This window comes from Delphinapterus leucas, chromosome 10 (genome assembly GCF_059928025.1).
Source record: "Delphinapterus leucas isolate spDelLeu-1000000601 "Yukka" chromosome 10, BTC_Dleu_Yukka2, whole genome shotgun sequence".
Classification (NCBI taxonomy): Eukaryota; Metazoa; Chordata; class Mammalia; order Artiodactyla; family Monodontidae; genus Delphinapterus; species Delphinapterus leucas.
This window is the reverse complement of record NC_143138.1, coordinates 38,044,228-38,060,807: the sequence shown is the minus strand read 5'-3', so window position 1 is coordinate 38,060,807 and position 16,580 is coordinate 38,044,228. Positions and strand designations below refer to the sequence as shown.

Genomic DNA, 16,580 nt, shown 5'->3' with positions numbered 1-16,580 from the left:
AGAGACAGTCCTCGCCACACTCTTTCCCCCTCGTCCGCTGCCTGGGGACAGAGCATTCAGTAGACTCCAAGCTCTGAGGGAGAAGGAGCCACAAGACGACAAGAGGTGGTACTGGCCTGCAGGACTACAGCTGAGGGACATTGTTGGCCTGGCTCTTCCAAATAAAGCGTGAGGGGAGAGTCAGGCTTTTTTTTACTCCTTAAGTAAAAACCCTGCTCTGGGTTCTGAAACAGCTCAGAGAAGGAAGGGACTGGAAAGCAGCTACTTTTGTGGAAAAGGTACTCCTTGCAGGCTGCTCAGCAACCAGCTCCATCTCGGACTCTGACGTGGGGGCAGAGGAACCCACAGCCTTCCTCCTGGTCCAGGGGGGCGGGGGAGGGAGGCCAGGCAGGAGAGAATCCCTAGACAGAGGCCTCCATCAGCTGCCTGCCTGGACACACACGTCGGCCTCTCACTCAGGTTCTCCAGAGTGTGAAGACAGCGGAGGAGGAAAGCCAGGGCTTGCCTCTGTGAGCTCCTTCTCAATGAGACAGCACCCAGCCCTTCAACTCATCCATCTCTATCACACCTCACCTGGGAGCTGCGAGGTGGGTTCATTACTATGGAAGAAATGCAGCATGTGGTGACGGAAAGAACCCTGCCACCGACTAAGTGCTGGGGCCTTGGACACGTGACGTAAAATGGAGACAATCATCTTCACCCAGCCCATTGTGTTCTGTAAATTGGGGGCACTATGCAAATGAGAAGGATAAACAGGATGAGGACTGTTTGAAAATTACCATGGAATATAAGGGGTGGTTGCTTAATAGATGGAGAGCAGATAGAGCAGTTTTGATGGGGGAAGGGAGCCAGAGCAGGGCCTGGAGAAGGCATGGAGGAGGGGCAGGAAAGCCTGTGGGTGACTGCAGCAAGGGCATGTGCTCAGGGGGTAGGAGGAGAGCTCGAAACCTGGGCGCTGCAGGCTCAAGGCAGCAGGGAGCCTTGTCATGAGAAAGTAAGTGTGGCTTGCCAGGGCCCGACTTTTCCCTCTGCCCCAGAGAACCAGGCGGCCAAGAGCCCGCTTGGCTGGGATGAGCCTTTGGCAACCGCCCTGCCTGTCTCCTTTCCAGACAGGTGTAATCGCTCACCTGCCTGCACCTGTGGGCTCGGCTACCCACACCCGGCCCTGGCGCCTGTCCTGGCAGGGAGCGTGCTGGGTAGGACCTCACCTTGGAGTCAGGCTCTCTTTCCATGAGCTGTTGGCTGGAGCCACCAGGCTTCTCTGCCTGCCTGGATGCCGACCCTTCTGGTTCTTTCTGCTCCTTAAACTTGTGTTTGACCATCCCCTGGCTCATTTCCCAGTTCCTCCTGCCCTTTGTAGGTCTCTAATGACACTGGGAAGGTTAATCACTGCCCGCCCCCCACCAGAGAGGCCATCGGTATCAGAAGCTCAGAGCAGGAAGGAAGCTTAGAATTCACTTAATTCCAACTCTCTGTGCAGAGGACACTGATGCCCAGGGAGGGAGAGTGACGTGCCCAAAGTAACCCAGCAAATTCAAGGCAAAGAGGGGCCTAGGGCCTGGGCCTCCTGCCTCCTAGACCGGGGCTCTTTCCACCTCCCTAAGCCCATTTCTCTTTGTCATGGAGTCCCTACCACCTGCAGGTCCCATCTCCACACAGGGACCTCATGGGACCCAGGCTGGCCTCCGCGGCTCAGTAGTGCCCTCTGCAGCCACTCAGGATCAGGGGCATGCAGGGCTCTGTGTGAGTTGTCTGAGGGTCTGCTCAGAGCCCATGATCGCGGGCTTCAGCCATGGCCTTGAAGAGGCCAGGTGGGGCCGGAGCTGCTCATGTCCATGTGCGGGGCCCCTTCCCTCTCCCTGAGGCCGAAGAAACCAGGCTGCATCTCTTCTCACCCTCCTTTGATGTAGTCAAGAAATGTGCACTCTGACTCCACAGCAAAAGAAAGCAGTGTGACCTTGAAAACAAAAAGACGCTTGGTCAGTGGGGAGCACTAGGCAGAGGGAGAGCATTGCTGACAGATATGGAGCACCCAGCACGTGCCAGCATTTGCCTGCTTCATTGCAAACAGTGCCCACAACAACTCCGTGAGGCACTATTATTATCTCCATTCTACAAGCAAGGAAACTGAGGCTCAAAGAAGCGATGCGGTGTGTCCAAGGACACTACCAGGACATGGCCGCGTGAGATGGGAACCCAGGTCCATCTGGAACCAGACCCTGTGCTCTTGACCTTGATGCCAAACTGCATCTTTGGAAGGGCCCTGTCTCTGTCACTGGAGTACAGGGGCTCAAGCCAAGGAATCGAGTTGCCCCTGAGTGGACACAGGTGTGGAGTGTGGAGGGAGAGGGGGGTCTTCCTGACATAGGACTAAGATCTGTCAATGCTGACAAGCTCCATGCTTCCATGTTCCGCTAACTGTTAATCCTGAAATGTGTCTCTTTGGTCTGCAATTGTTTTAAATCTTACTTGTCCCACCTCATCCCTCTAGCATCTTGATCTCTACCCTCTCAGACACAAGACCCTCCTGCTAAACAGCCTGTCCTTTCCCTGGAGGTAACTGAGCATCTGGGGCCCCCTCTCCCAGGCAGAGGTCTCTTGATCTATGCCCCTGGCAGTTCTCTGGCAACAGCTTTCCAAAGACAAGTAGCTACCGGGCAGCGCTTTATGAAAATGATTTAGGATGGTGGAAACAAGTGGAAAGGTTGGCAGCTAAAATCAATTAAAAGAGGGAAGATTGGGGCAGGGAACCTTTTACCTGTGTCAGACAACTCCACTCTAGGATTTGGGGTGGCCCCTACTGGTACAGATTCAGTCATCTTTATCAACTCAGTGGGAGGCCAGGTAGTGCCTCTGCTTGACAAAGGGGACCAGCCATTAGCCCGAATAATGGGAGGGTCTGTGAGTACTGAGCTGGGCCTTGGAGACCCCCACTCGCTGTGGTTACAGTGTTAGGCACCTGGATGGACAAAGCCTCCTTTCTCTAGGAATGGACTGTGACAGTGGCCTCTACTCTGACTGTGGTCACTAGACTCCCTGGGAAGCTTTTAAAACATCTTGCAGCTGGAGTGAGGACCCCAAACCAATAATATGAGGATTTCTGGGATAGGGCTCCAGCCCTGGATTTTTTTTTTTTTTAGCTCCTCACATGAGTCTAACCTGCAGCCAGAGTTGAACCCTGCTCCAGGCACTGGGATGAAGTAATTGCCTAACTTGCCTGGCCATATGGATTGACCCAGGGACTTGGTACTCAAAGTATAGTCCCCGAACAACAGCATCAGAATCACCTTGATGCTGAGTAGAAATGCAGATTCTTGGCATTTTAACAAGATCCCCAGGAGGCTCTGCACATAGTAAGTAAGGTATGAGAAGCACAAAATACAGATTCCTGGGGTCCAGCCTGGCTTTCCTAAAATGGAACCCCAGGGAACTGGCCTGGGCATCTGTATTTTAACAAGCATCCTGGACGCTGAGTGATTTTTTTATGGTAAAGATTAGGAAATACTGGAGCAAGGGAAAGTCAGGAGATCTCAGCCCAGTCCTGCTCTGTGCCTAACTCACTGTGTGACCTGAGACAAATCACATCTCCTCTCTGGGCCTCAGTCTCTTTATCTCTAAAGTAAGAAAGCTGGATGAGATCAGTGGTTTTCAACCTTTTTTTTTTTAGCTGTACATCTAATATTTCTTAGCTGGGGAACGTGTTGCCTCTCCTAGGGGCATTTGGGAATGTGAGGGAGAGTTTTGGGGTCTCATGATGACTGGGGCTCTATTGCTAGCTATGGGCTGAGGCCGGGGGTGCTAAGTATCCCACCATGTATGGGGAAGTCCTGTGAGACAAAGAATTATTCTTTCCCAAAAACCGATAGCATCCCCACTGAGAAACACTGCAGCTTCAGACAAAAGAACTATTACTCCAAGCCTGCGTGTGAAACAATTACAATCAGAGAAGCAGTGGTCAGCCCCCTCTGAATGAGCAGAGTACTTTGCAGTTTACAGTCCTGCATCTCCCATGTGTCTGCCACAGCCACCCTGTGCATTAAGCAGGGGAGGGATGATGTATTAGCCTCATTTTACAAATGGAGAAAATAAGGTTCCTTGGAAGAATGCTGGAGTTCCCTGTCTGTGACCTCTTCTAGTCTGGAGTTGCAGTTGGCCTGACTCAAATGGCTACATCTGGCTGTATTAAGTGATGGGGCTGTGGCCCTCTAGAGTGGGAGGGACACGAAGGGTACAGACTTGGGTGCGTTTGCACTGCAAAGACATTGGTTTGTTCTATAAATGCACTGGTGGACTCCACCTCAGGGCCTTTGCACATGCTGATCCCTACAGCTAGAATTCGTTTTCCTCAATATCTTCAATACTTGCTCCTTCACCTTCTTTAAATCTCTGCTCAAATGTCACCTTCTCAGAGAAGCTTTCCTTGACTACTCTAAATAAAATAGTAGTTTCATCTCTTGCATTCCCTATCCATTTACCTCACCCTACTTCCTCCCACAGCAATCACAACCACCTGACACACACAGGTATTTGTGTGTATATTCGTGTTGTCTCCCCCCCACTAGACGATAAGCACCAGGAGGGCAGGGATTTGGGTCTTTCTTGTTCCCAGCTGTATCCCTCGTGTCTGGAAAGGCACCTGGCACATGGTAGCACACAGTAAATATTTGTTGAAGAAAGGCACGAATGTCCTGAAGATCAGCCCCCAGAAGCCACTGGGCCGGTATAATCCCAGCATGGTCATGGTTAAACAGGGGTAGAGCCCACAGCAGCTGCAAGCTCTGAATTTAATTGTTGTGCTCACTGCCATGTCTACCACCTTCTAGCTCTGTGACCTTGGTTGAGTCACTTCCCTGCCCGCAGCCTTGGTTTCCGCTTTCATGATGAGGTGATGATAACGTCTGCCTCTTAAGGAAACAACCTGTGAAAAGCACCTAAATGGGGAATTTCCCAGAGGGCCCAATAAATGCGACTCCTTTTCCTCTTCCTTCCACAGGAAGTCCCCATGGTAGTTTCTCTCTGGGATTTCTCATTCTGTATCACAGGGCCTGATGTGTCTCTTACACGTCTACCTCGTGTTGCTCCATCGGCCCCATCCCTCCCCACCCCTAACCCTCCAGGTCTCGTTCCCACACCCCGCAGGAGCACACACAGACACACATGACTCCTGCCACCAGACCTAGCTCGGGATGTCTACACCCATGGCAGAAAGGGGGTGGCTACTCACTGTGCCAGAATTCACATATTTCTTTTTCTTCATTTTCTTTTTCGGGTTTACCACCTGCAGAAAAAAACGGTGACCAGGTAAGAAGAAGTGTTTCCAAGCAGTCAGGGCTGGGCGTGGCCCTGAAGGCAGGAGAGAGGGAGGAGTCATGGGTGACTAGGTAGACACAGAAGGAAGAACAAACTGGATTTCGGGCACAGGTGGGAAGTGCAGGTGGGAGGCTAGCAGGCTGTGCAGGTGGAAACTGAGAGCCTGGGGAGAGAAGCCCAGAACAACCTTGGAGCCACCACAGGCATGAAAGTCACCCAGATGGCATGGTGCTCACTGACATATTCATGGGACGACAGCTTGCTAGGCAGCCTGTCGGAATGAGGGCACACTGCAGCCCCAAGACTAGACTGTGCCTCAGTTTCCCAACCTGTTCTATGAGGGTGTGGAACGTTTAGAATTTACCGGATCTCGAACTTTTACTCCAAAGTAGCTCTCCCAGTGGAGGAGCATGAACATGGACTCCTGGGGGCCTGGGCATCACCGAAAAATCTGGCCACAAGTACATTTCTTTGAAGTCTTCTCTGTTATCTTTAAATCTGCCTGTATTCCACATTTCCACTCTCTAATTATAACTGTTTTAATATTAAAGCACTGTTTTGTTCTCAGATCTTCTGTGAAGTGGGCACTGAGAAAGCATGCTGTTTGTTCTGAGGTTTCATGCATAACCTGGCACACAGCCCCTCCCCCATCCCACCCCCACCCCACCCCACCAGCCTCTCCAGCCCTAAGCGGCTGCACCCCCTAGGGGCCAGCCTAGCAACCTCCCAACTCCTGAGCTGGAGTTCTAAGCCTCCTCCTCTCCCTCTCCTCACATCCCCAGGGTCTCCAGGGCAGGTGTGGGGTCTGCCCTCCTGTGCAAGGGGCACTGAGGGGCTCCCAGGACCAGCAGCTGTGCTGACTCTGGATACAGTGGTAAGACATTGCCCCCATTCCTGAGGACATCGTGGTCTTTGAGGGGGCAGGAAGTATGATAAACAGGTAATAGGTATGGGAGTGGGGTGGGGGGTAGAGCACGAGCACCAAGGAGAGGCATCCACTTCAGACCCTGGGGTAGAGTGGGTGTGCAGGTGGGGGCTTCCTGAGGCAAGAACAGCAAAGGGAACCCCAAGGGAGGCACCAGCACAAATGAAGCCACAGAGACTGAGACAGCATGGAGGTTCAGAGAGCCTCAGATGGCATGATGGGGCTGAGAGTGGGGATGGGTAGAGGGAAGCGGACAGGGCTAGACCGTAGGGGCTCCTAGAGCTGTGATGTATATGGCTGCTTACACACACCCTCCCCCGCCCCCCCCCCCCCCCCCGCCGGTTGCACATAGACTGCGGGTCACTGGGGCATGGCACCCGTGTGAAGGAGCTTGGACTCCCCTTGTAGGTAAAGGTCCCTTTAGGATCTCAGCTGGTGTGGAGTCTCCCCCCTCCCCTGTGCGAACCAGGCAGAGGCAGTGGGTGACATGCACAGTCGGGGGTTAAGCAGGGCAGCAATGTGGTCAATTACAATTTTGGAGGAGTATTTGGGTTACTGACTGGAGGACGGAAGGAGGCGGAAAGGCCATTATGGGGCTGTCACAAAGCCCCTACACAGGGGAGACGGTGACAGTGGGGGTAGACGGGAATGAAGGGGACAAATGTCAGAATATTTAGGTGGCAGGAGGAGTAGGATTCAGTCATGGACTGGGTGTGGGATGAGGGGCAGGAGGTGTCAAGGATGCCTCCCCAGGTGCCATGGCCGCTGTGATGACAACACAGGAGGAGGAGCTGGCTGGCCAGGGGGAGAGGAGGGCTGCAGGGACTTTAGCCAGTGCATTCAGTTTGGGAAGGCTGAGTCTAAGGAGTGGCCAGAAGACAGCTGGGCATATGCGTTGGACACCCAGGCTGATGGTGGGGCCTGAGATGAGGGTCTTTCCTGGCAGAAGCCTGTTCTCTCTTCAGGCACTTCTGACTCTAGAAGGGCCTTCCTGAGCCCAAACCGGCCTCCCAGGGATGCCCTCCATGGTGCAAGGCCTGCCCCGGGGCTGCCAGAGTTAATTCCTTTTCTACCTGATGGCGTTTCAGATGTGTAAAGACAGCACTTCTTTTTGCCAGCGCTGCAGTTTCTCTCATTGATTGCAAGGGGGCAGGGACCAATGACTGAGAAAACAAGTCACTGAAGCCTGAGAGATCGTGGCCTCATCTGAGCCTGTCAAGCATCCTTAGAATCAAACTCCAAGAGACCTGACCCCTTCCCTTCACTTCCCTAAAAATGTCCTTAAAAGAGCCCAGGGCTTCCCTGGTGGCACAGTGGTTGAGAGTCCACCTGCCGATGCAGGGGACACAGGTTCGTGCCCCGGTCCGGGAGGATCCCACATGCCTCGGAGCGGCTGGGCCCATGAGCCATGGCCGCTGGGCCTGCGCGTCCAGAGCCTGTGCTCTGCAACGGGAGGGGCCGCGGTGGTGAGAGGCCCACGTACCGCTAAAAAAAAAAAAAAAGAGTCCAAAGACGGAGCGTGCTTCTCTCTGCCTGGGTGAGGGGACAGAGACAGCTCCGTCCTTTGTCCTTACAAAAAGCAAAGCAATTAACTATGAGGATCATGGCTCTTTCAAAGAAATCCATCACGTTCCATTCTCACAAATAGCCTTGTTCAATTGAATTCAGTGTGAATGTATAATAAGCACCTACTGTGTGCCCAGGAGGGCCCAGGCCAATGTGACCAGGGCAACAGGAAGGGCTGTCACTTTGTCTGCCCTTGGGGAGCTTCAGTCTAGTTGGAACACAAGACCTGCCCACTCGGAACAGAGATACAGGTTGAGGGAGTGGATGCATACAGGGATTAGGGTTCAGAGATGGGAGTCAAAGCCAGCTCTAGCTGAGTGATGTAAGGATAGACCCAGTTTGTAGGATGGTTGTGAAATGTAAATCTCCTGGCACCCAAGCGCTCAACAGATGAAACTAGGAGATAGCACTGACGTAATGCTCACTAGTGGCCAGACATTGTTCTAGTAACTTATTTAATTCTCAGTGTGCATGGCACAGAGTGGGGCAAGAACTCAGCCAGGGTCGCACGGCTAATACATGGTGGAGTCAGGATATGAACCCTGGGCTGTAAATTAGGGTTATAAGTATCTGCAGTTCAGTAGGTCTGGCATGAACTATGCTGTCCATGAAGTTCATAAGTGGGAGAAAATAGGCCACCAGAGGAGTAGGACCTGAGCTAGATGTGGAAGGTGGGAGGGTATCCTGAGAGGGAGCACACACACAGGCAAAGGCTCAGCAGTAGAAAGTGTCCTTGGAAGGCAGACGATATTATCTCCAGAGAGATTGGGTGTCTTGTCCAAGGTTCTCTGGTCTAGATGGAGGTATCCTGATTCCTGTTCCTCTCTTTCCTTCCAGAAAAGAGAAGATATTCTGCAGGCCCTGAGACTGCTCTGATTAAAGGCAGAAGGCTACTTGAACTCAGGACCTCAGGTCTTGGGCCTGGAACCTTCTGATACTGTTCCCCACCTTCTGCCCACCTGTACTTCTATTCCCCCTCCTTGTTGGAAGAGCTCTCTCGGGGGGGGGGCACTATAACTCAATGATTTGGAGTCAGATAAGCTTAGGTTGTTTGCCTCTTGATTCTGCCACTTACTGGGCTTTGGTCAAGTCCCCTCACTTCTCTGCAATTCAGTCTCCTTAACTGTGAAATGGGACAATAACACCCACCTCACAGGAGAACATGCAAAAACCCCAGCCACGGGCTTCCCTGGTGACGCAGTGGTTGAGAGTCCACCTGCCAATGCAGGGGACACAGGTTCGTGCCCCAGTCCGGGAAGATCCCACATGCCATGGAGCGGCTGGGCCCGTGAGCCATGGCCGCTGAGCCTGCGCGTCCGGAGCCTGTGCTCCGCAACGGGAGAGGCCACAACAGTGAGAGGCCCGCGGACCACAAAAAAACAAACAAACAAAAAACCCCAGCCATGGCTCACTGTTAGTCCTCAGCAACTGGGAGCTACATATAGTCAGAGCAAACCCCAGCCTTTAGGTGTCTGCCTCACCTCATAGATGTTGAATTGGCTCTGCCCGCGGGCCAGCTCCCGGTAACTGGTGGTGAACTCCCCGATGAAGTCATGGCTGCAAGGGAAAGTTGCTGCTGAACCACGAGGCCCAGGTTGTGCGCTGCCTCTGCTCATCCCCCCGCCTCTCATGTCCCTTCCCCTGGCTCTCAGTTCTGCCCGGGGCCTCTGCTCCAGGGGTACACACCAGCAGAGAGGGTGGGCCCCTGGGAAGAGTCCAGTGTCACCCATGGAGTAAGAAACCCAACAGACACCCAGCAAGGAGTAGGGTCCTGGAGAATAGGACCCACTTCTAATACTTGGATTCTTATTTGAACGAACGAGCAATAGTATGTATTTTGGGGACAACTGGGGAAATTTGAACATGAAATGAATATTAGATGGTATTCAAGAATTATTGTTCAATGTGTCAGGTGCAATAATGACATTTGTAGTTATTTAGAAAAATGCCCTTATCTTTTAGACATTCTCAATGAGATATTTAGAGGTAAAAATGCCATGAACTGTAACTTAAACTACATCAAAACATAGACAAGGCAACTATGGCAACATGTAACACTTGTTAGATTCAGGTGATAGGCTTAAAGTGTTCATTAAACTCTTCTCTCTACTTTTCTGTGTACTTGACATTTTTCCAATAACATTTTTTGAAAAGACAATTAGCTTTAGGTCCGTCCAGGCAGCTTGAGGCGTTTTCTGCAGTGTTTACACCTTCTGCATCTCTGCCCCACAAGCATGTGTTGACAGTAAGTGCAGCAAAACCTTGTACAAAGCAGAACTCCCATCTGCCCTGCGGTTGGCTGCCTTTCGCCACCACTCTGCCTGATAGAGGGCAGTGGTTAACATGCTGGCCAGGAATGCCTGCTGGAGTGTGATGCCCAGGAGGTACCCCTGGGGCCTTGCCCCACCTTGAGTCCACACTGTCTTTTGTCTACATATTTACAGCTCTCAGCATTCAGACTATGAGCTCCTTGATGGTGGGACCCAATGGCATCTGGTAGCTGTCTCCAGCTTCCCTGGTAAAGGAAAGGTATGGGGAACTCCAGGGTAAGGTGATGAGGTGAATCGTGGGTGGAAGCCTGAAGCTGACTTGCCTGTGATGTGGTTAAAGCGAAGAGAGGAGGGGACAGAGTGAGCTGGTAGAGTAGTGTTGGCATTAGAGTTTCTCTACAGGAAGGTGTTGGGCAGGTGAGCTCCTTGGAAGGAGCTCCGGCCTAACTTAGAGCTGTACTTGCACAGCCCTTCACGGCATCCCCCATCCATGTCACAGACTGGATAGGCACCAGTGGAGATCAGAGGGCTTAAAGCCCCTCTATGACCCCCCTGGTAGCACCACAGGATGGAGGGCTCACAAAAGTCAGGAAGTATGACATACTTGGATTTGGTTGGATTTGGTTCAACAGACAAGCAGGAGCCGGTGAGGGTTCTACTAAAGTTGTGAGAGGCCTGTTCTGGTCCTTGTCTATGAATTCCCAGTGATACTGGCTCCTTGGGGGCACTTAGATACACAGAAGAGGAAGCCCCTGGCCTCTCCAAGGTTAGGCTCAGCCCTACTCAGGCTCTGCCTTACCGCTCCGGAGCCCATTCATATGCTTGCCTTTCCCATATCCCACTCCGCCAGCCCTGCTCCCCACAAACAACTCCTCTGAGGAGTCAAGGGCCTCCTGCTAGATTTCAGGGAGTCTCTGAGAGCCAAGCTCATCTTCTGCACTTCAGTCACCACACGATGCTTAGCCTCACACAGAGAACGTGGTCATGAATGCCCAGGAGGTCACTAATATCTGCCTGCACCTTAGAACATGCACATTTCAGAAAATCCTACATTCTTCCAAATGTGGGGAGACTTTAGATACTGGCTGGTCGCTAGGCAGCTATTTCAGGAAAAGAGGCCTCTTACACCCCTTGCACCATGTCCTGCAGGACACAGGCCCTCTGGTGCCTCAGTGGAGCTGGGCACGGATGAGCCACCAAGGCAGTGGTCCCTTCACAGGAAACCCAGGCCCCTCACCCCCCAAGCTGCCATGGGTGGGGACCTGGGCATAGCTCTCTCCATGAGAGGGCAAGATCCACCTTTCTCCCAGGGGCTGTCCCCCTCCTTGCTCACCTTCTGTCCTTCTGCCAGCTTACCTGCCGTCTCGATCCCAGTCGTATACCTCCACCTTGATGGTCCTGTAAGGCAAAGGGCCCATGGTGGGATGGACTTGACCCAGCACCTGCGTAGCCTGAGAATGGGGCCACCTGCGTGGCCTTCTCACGCTCCTGGGCCAAAAGGGGTTGGAGGAACACCCACCTGGCTCTGAGGGCCCTCGGTGAAGAGGCAGCAGCCCAGGAGACAAAGGAACTATCTTGAAGCCTTTAAAGGTCTTAGGGACAGAGGCAGCGCCAAAGCTGCATTGGGACTTCCCTGAATTTCAGGGAAGATGTAGAAAGGCAGCCTCAGACTTCAGTTCACCCCACCTTCTCTTGGCCACCCCAGATGGGGCACAGATCCCAGCATGAAGCCATACTGCAGTTTATCAGGGGTGGGGCCGTTAGAGTGTGAGTGTGGTGCTCTGCAGATCCAAGGCCTAAGCAGGGTGGGCTCTCCTGGTGGGACCCTGGGGTTCAAGGAGTCTGAGTGGTGGGGAGCTACCCCGCATGTCAGGGATGGACCCAGGGGTCCTGACTCAGGATGGCCTGCTGAGCTTTTCCATGCCAGACTGGCTCCTGAGTGAGGGTGTAATTATCTTCACATTTTAGCCTGTCTGCTTTAATTAGTTTGTTTTGACTCCTGAGCTTGGGGCTGGGCTTTGGGAGCCCATTTTATTTTTAGCCTGTTTCTATGGCAACAGGCTAGCAGACCAGAGGCAGAGGAGGGAGGTGGAGGTTGCAGGTTAACCCTTGGTACCAGCAGTCCTCCAGGGATGCCCAGGGATGGGGCAGATGCCCGGGTCTCTCTGCAGGGTCAGGGTCTGGAAAGGTGGAAGAGGCATGGGGGAGCTGGGTCTCCAGCCTTCAGTTCTAAATGGGGCACACAGAGGCGGCTGCCCAGGCCTGTGTTCTATGAATATCTCATCATTTGGCCCATGGCCGCGGCCCATCTCCTCAAGTCTGCAGGGAGTCGGCCTTGGAGTTCCAGAACCCCCAGAAGGAGGCGCTGTCTCCCTTCAGATGAGCCTCCATGGGGCATGGGGGTGGGACGCGGATTCTCCTGCATCAGGGTAGAAACTGTTCAGGAAATGAAGGGATGCCCAGTACGTTGTGCAGCAACTGGATTTTTGTTACCAAAATGTAAAATGGGGCAGGCATAGAAGCCCACCATTTAGAGAAATCCTTTAAATTTTTGTGAAAAACAAAAAACTATGTCTCTCTGAGGAGAATTATTATGGAAAGAAAAATAAAATCTAGGCCTCTGAAGGTAGGCTGGTGATCTGGAAAGAGTAGAAAATGTCTGGGGTGTGGACTTGGATGCTGGGCCCTTTGCACTGGGACCTGGAGATGTCGCTTAACCTCTCTGAGCCACAAAATCATTTTAAAGTAGGGATAATAACGGCCCTACAGAATAGCTGTGGAGACAAATTGGTAAAACTGCCTGGCATGCGTTGGATCTCTATAAACATGCCTCCTGGGCTTCCCTGGTGATGCAGTGGCTGGAAATCCGTCTGCCAGTGCAGGGGACATGGGTTCGATCCCTGGTCCGGGAAGATCCCACATGCTGCGAAGCAACAAAGCCCGTGCGCCACAACTGCTGAGCCTGCTCTCTAGAGCCCGCGAGCGACAACTACTGAAGCCCACGTGCCTAGAGCCCGTGCTTTGCAACAAGAGAAGCCACCGCAATGACAAGCCCGCGCACCGCAAGGGAGACACAACACAGCCCAAAAGAAATTAAAACAAAAAAAAGCCTTCTCTCCACTTTAGCATTTGGGCCACACCTGGGATAGTTTTGTTTGTTTTTTTTGTTTTTTAAAATAAATTTATTTATTTTATTATTTTATTTTATTTATTTATTGTTTCTGGCTGCATTGGGTCTTCATTGCTGCGCGCGTGCTTTTCTCTGATTGTGGCGAGCGGGGGCTACTCTTCGTTGCGGTTCGTGGGCTTCTCATTGCAGTGGCTTCTCTTGTTGCGGAGCACGGGCTCTAGGCACGTGGGCTTCAGTAGTTGTGGCACGTGGGCACACCACAACAACTGACCACCAACACCAGTCCCTCAGGTGACTAGATCAGTGACAGCCAACATGCTCAGGGGCTATAGGAGGACCCCAGTCATAGCCATGGCCTTGGATACCCAAAAAAATCACTGGGGAGAATTTTTTTTTAATCTCACTGCCAGAAGGCGTGATTTAATTGGTCTGGATAGGGCTCAGGCACAGGTAGTTTTTAAAAGTCCCCTGGCTGATTCTAATGTGCTTCCAGAGCCACTAACCTCTCTAGATGAAATTACTGGTTTTCAAACTTGGTTACACATCAGATCCCCCAGGGAGCTTTGGCAATCCTGATGCTGATGCCTCACCCCAGAGATTCAGAATCAATTGGTCTGGGGGTGCAGCCTGTGCAGGGGAATTGTTAAAAGCTCCTCAGGGGGGCTTCCCTGGTGGCACAGTGGTTGAGAATCTGCCTGCCAATGCAGGGGACACGGGTTCGAGCCCTGGTCTGGGAAGATCCCACATGCCGCGGAGTAACTGGGCCCGTGAGCCACAACTACTGAGCCTGCGCGTCTGGAGCCTGTGCTCCGCAACAAGAGAGGCTGCGACAGTGAGAGGCCCGCACCGCGTGATGAAGAGAGGCCCCCGCTCGCCGCAACTAGAGAAAGTCCTCGCGCAGAAATGAAGACCCAACACAGCCTAAATAAATAAATTAAAAAAAAAAAAAGCTCCTCAGGGGATTTGAACTTGCAGCTGAGGTTGAGATTCCTGTGCCAACTCACCCCAGTAGCAATCACAGCCAAGGTTCCAGGGATGGCTGCAGGGAGTCAGATTAGCTCGGAGACCGAAATCTCCAGAACTGGGGAAGAAGGAGGTGCCCAGAGGCAGGGGAAGGCAGTAGCAAAAGCCAGACACAGCTGGTCAGTAGCAGCACCAGGCCTCTTGGCAGGGAGCCAGTGTCCTGTGGGTCTCTGAACGCGTGGGGCAGGAGTGACAGAGTGGGGTGTGTGAGCCTCAGCAGGCCAGCAAGGATGGGGGACGCTGGCAAAGACTCCAGGCTTGCCCCCCAGCACACCAAGCAGCTCTGTCCATAGCCTCCTCTGAACCAAGCGGCAGGTCTGCTCCTAATGAGCCTCTCCCTCTCCCAGGCAGGGAAAACAGGAAAAGGTATGTTTCCCTGATGCTTACAAGTCCCGAGGGCTGACAGGCCTTGAGGGGTTCGCCCTAAACTAACTGAGTCAGTCCATTACTCTGAGAAGCTGCTGGGAGGAAGAAGAGCATCGAGCCTCACAGGCCCAGACAGTGAGGCTTGATGGCAGAGGTGCTGTGCAACCCCAGCTGTACTGCACTGACTGTGGCTCCTGTGTCTGAGTTCAGCTTGTGCATGTGTGAACCAGGGATAAGACACTCCTAACTGAAGCCATAGTATGGGCCCCTCCCGGTGCTCAGCGTGTGGTGGGGTTCAAAGGAGAAGCAACTGGTTCAATCCAGGGGGTCGAAGTTTGGGTGATGTGACAGCCCCCCAGCTCCTGGGAACCCTCTCCCTTCTCCAGGTGAAGACCCAGTACCCTTAACACCCTTTTAAAACCTACTTACTCACCATGAAGGTGTGAGTGAGTGATAGCAGCCCAACCCAGAGGAATTTGGTTTAACAGGGACAAATCCTCAAGTAGCAGAATATTCAAGGACAGAGCAGGGGGACTTCAGGGAAGGCAGGAGAAGTGCTTTCATCACCCTTCACCCCACTTCACCCCACTGGAGGGCTAGATTAATTCTGACCCTGAGTCCACTTCCTCTGACTCAGGTTCTGCTCAGTTGGGTTGCTTGGGTTTGGTCTTGTGTGGACTGGAAACACAGCAAAGGCAGGGGGACCCCAAACCAGGGGAACCCCAAATTAGAGGGCCAGCCCAGAAGTGACTTCTGGAGAAGGGACATGCACCTTCTCCTTGCCCTGGCAAGTGACATAATCTGTGGTCCTCCGTTTCCCCATCTGTGAAATGGGCATGTCATTAGTACCCACCTTCTAGGGTTATTGTGAAATTTAAACTCACAAAATAAGATACTGTATTTAAACCAATTAGGACACAATTTGGCCCATGTCCTAAAGACTCAGTAAAGCTTTATAAGATTAACTCGTTTCCACCCCCATCATTCCAAGAAAACGGCCCTTTCTCAGCAGATCCCTGGTTCTCACCCCCTGGCCCTCTTTTTCACAATAGTAAGTTGATATTTCTGTTTGAACTCTCTTCTCTCAGCTCCCTGACTATGGCTGCCCTCCCCCTGGTCCCTTCTTATCTCTCTGACATCCCCCTACTCCTGACCTTTGCCAGCCCCCCTCGTGGGGACTCCCAGACCTCTGTTCTCCTCTCCCCTGGGAAGAACACCACTGTACCTGTCCCATAGCCACACAGTCTGGCTCCCTGTCACACTTCCCATTTCCACTAGTGGTACCATCGTCTCTCATCCTCCAAACTCCAAACACTAATAATCTCTACGTCTCTTTCACTCCCATATCCAGGCAGCTGTCAAGGCCTTTTGAGTCTTCCTTCTACCTCCTATCTCGAAGCAGACCTGCTCAAGCCCCTGAGCAAACTCTCCTAGAGCTGTCCTCCAAGTGTCCCACCCCACTCACCCCACGCCTTGACCATTCATCAGCAGAGCGCTGGAGTTTAAGAACACAGATCCTAGAGCCAGCCTGCTTGGGTCCAGATTCTGATGCTACTGGCAGTAAGACCCTGGGTGAGTTACTTAACCTCTCTGGGCCTCAGTTTCCTTACCTACGAGATGTAGATAGTATTTGTACCTTTTTCAGAAGAGGTACTAATCGTTGGGAGGATTAAATTAGTTCATATACATCAATTACCTCAGAAGTGCCACAGGAGCCTTTGCTGTTATTATTATGACCCATGTCTCCCAACTTGGCCTAGGAGCAACCTCAGAAGGAGACTTGGGTCTGAGAGCTCACTGTGTCCACAGCACCCAACACGGTGTCTGGTGCCCGGCTGGCCTGGAAGACAGGGCTGCTGGATTAAACCCAATGTGTACTGTGAGACTTCAAGAGGTGCCTCGGAAGTAGAGGAAAGCGGCCTTGTTTTCCTGAACAAGGCCCACCCTGTCCTGCCCTACGGGGGCCTCCCAAATGCCTGCACCTCCTGAG

General features: G+C 52.6%; 1 protein-coding gene across 2 annotated transcripts in view; it reads right to left on the bottom strand.

Annotated features, from left to right (window-relative positions):
* Positions 1–16,580, bottom strand: part of CPNE5 (copine 5) — a 92,756-nt gene that overhangs the window by 10,828 nt on the left and 65,348 nt on the right. For both annotated transcript variants that reach the window (XM_022581768.3, XM_022581770.3), the window contains 4 exons: positions 11,428–11,469; positions 9,283–9,358; positions 5,225–5,278; positions 1,896–1,957 (listed from right to left, as the gene is read on the bottom strand). In XM_022581768.3, the coding sequence (XP_022437476.1) occupies positions 1,896–1,957; positions 5,225–5,278; positions 9,283–9,358; positions 11,428–11,469 (234 nt within the window). The remainder of the gene's footprint in view (positions 1–1,895; positions 1,958–5,224; positions 5,279–9,282; positions 9,359–11,427; positions 11,470–16,580) is intronic.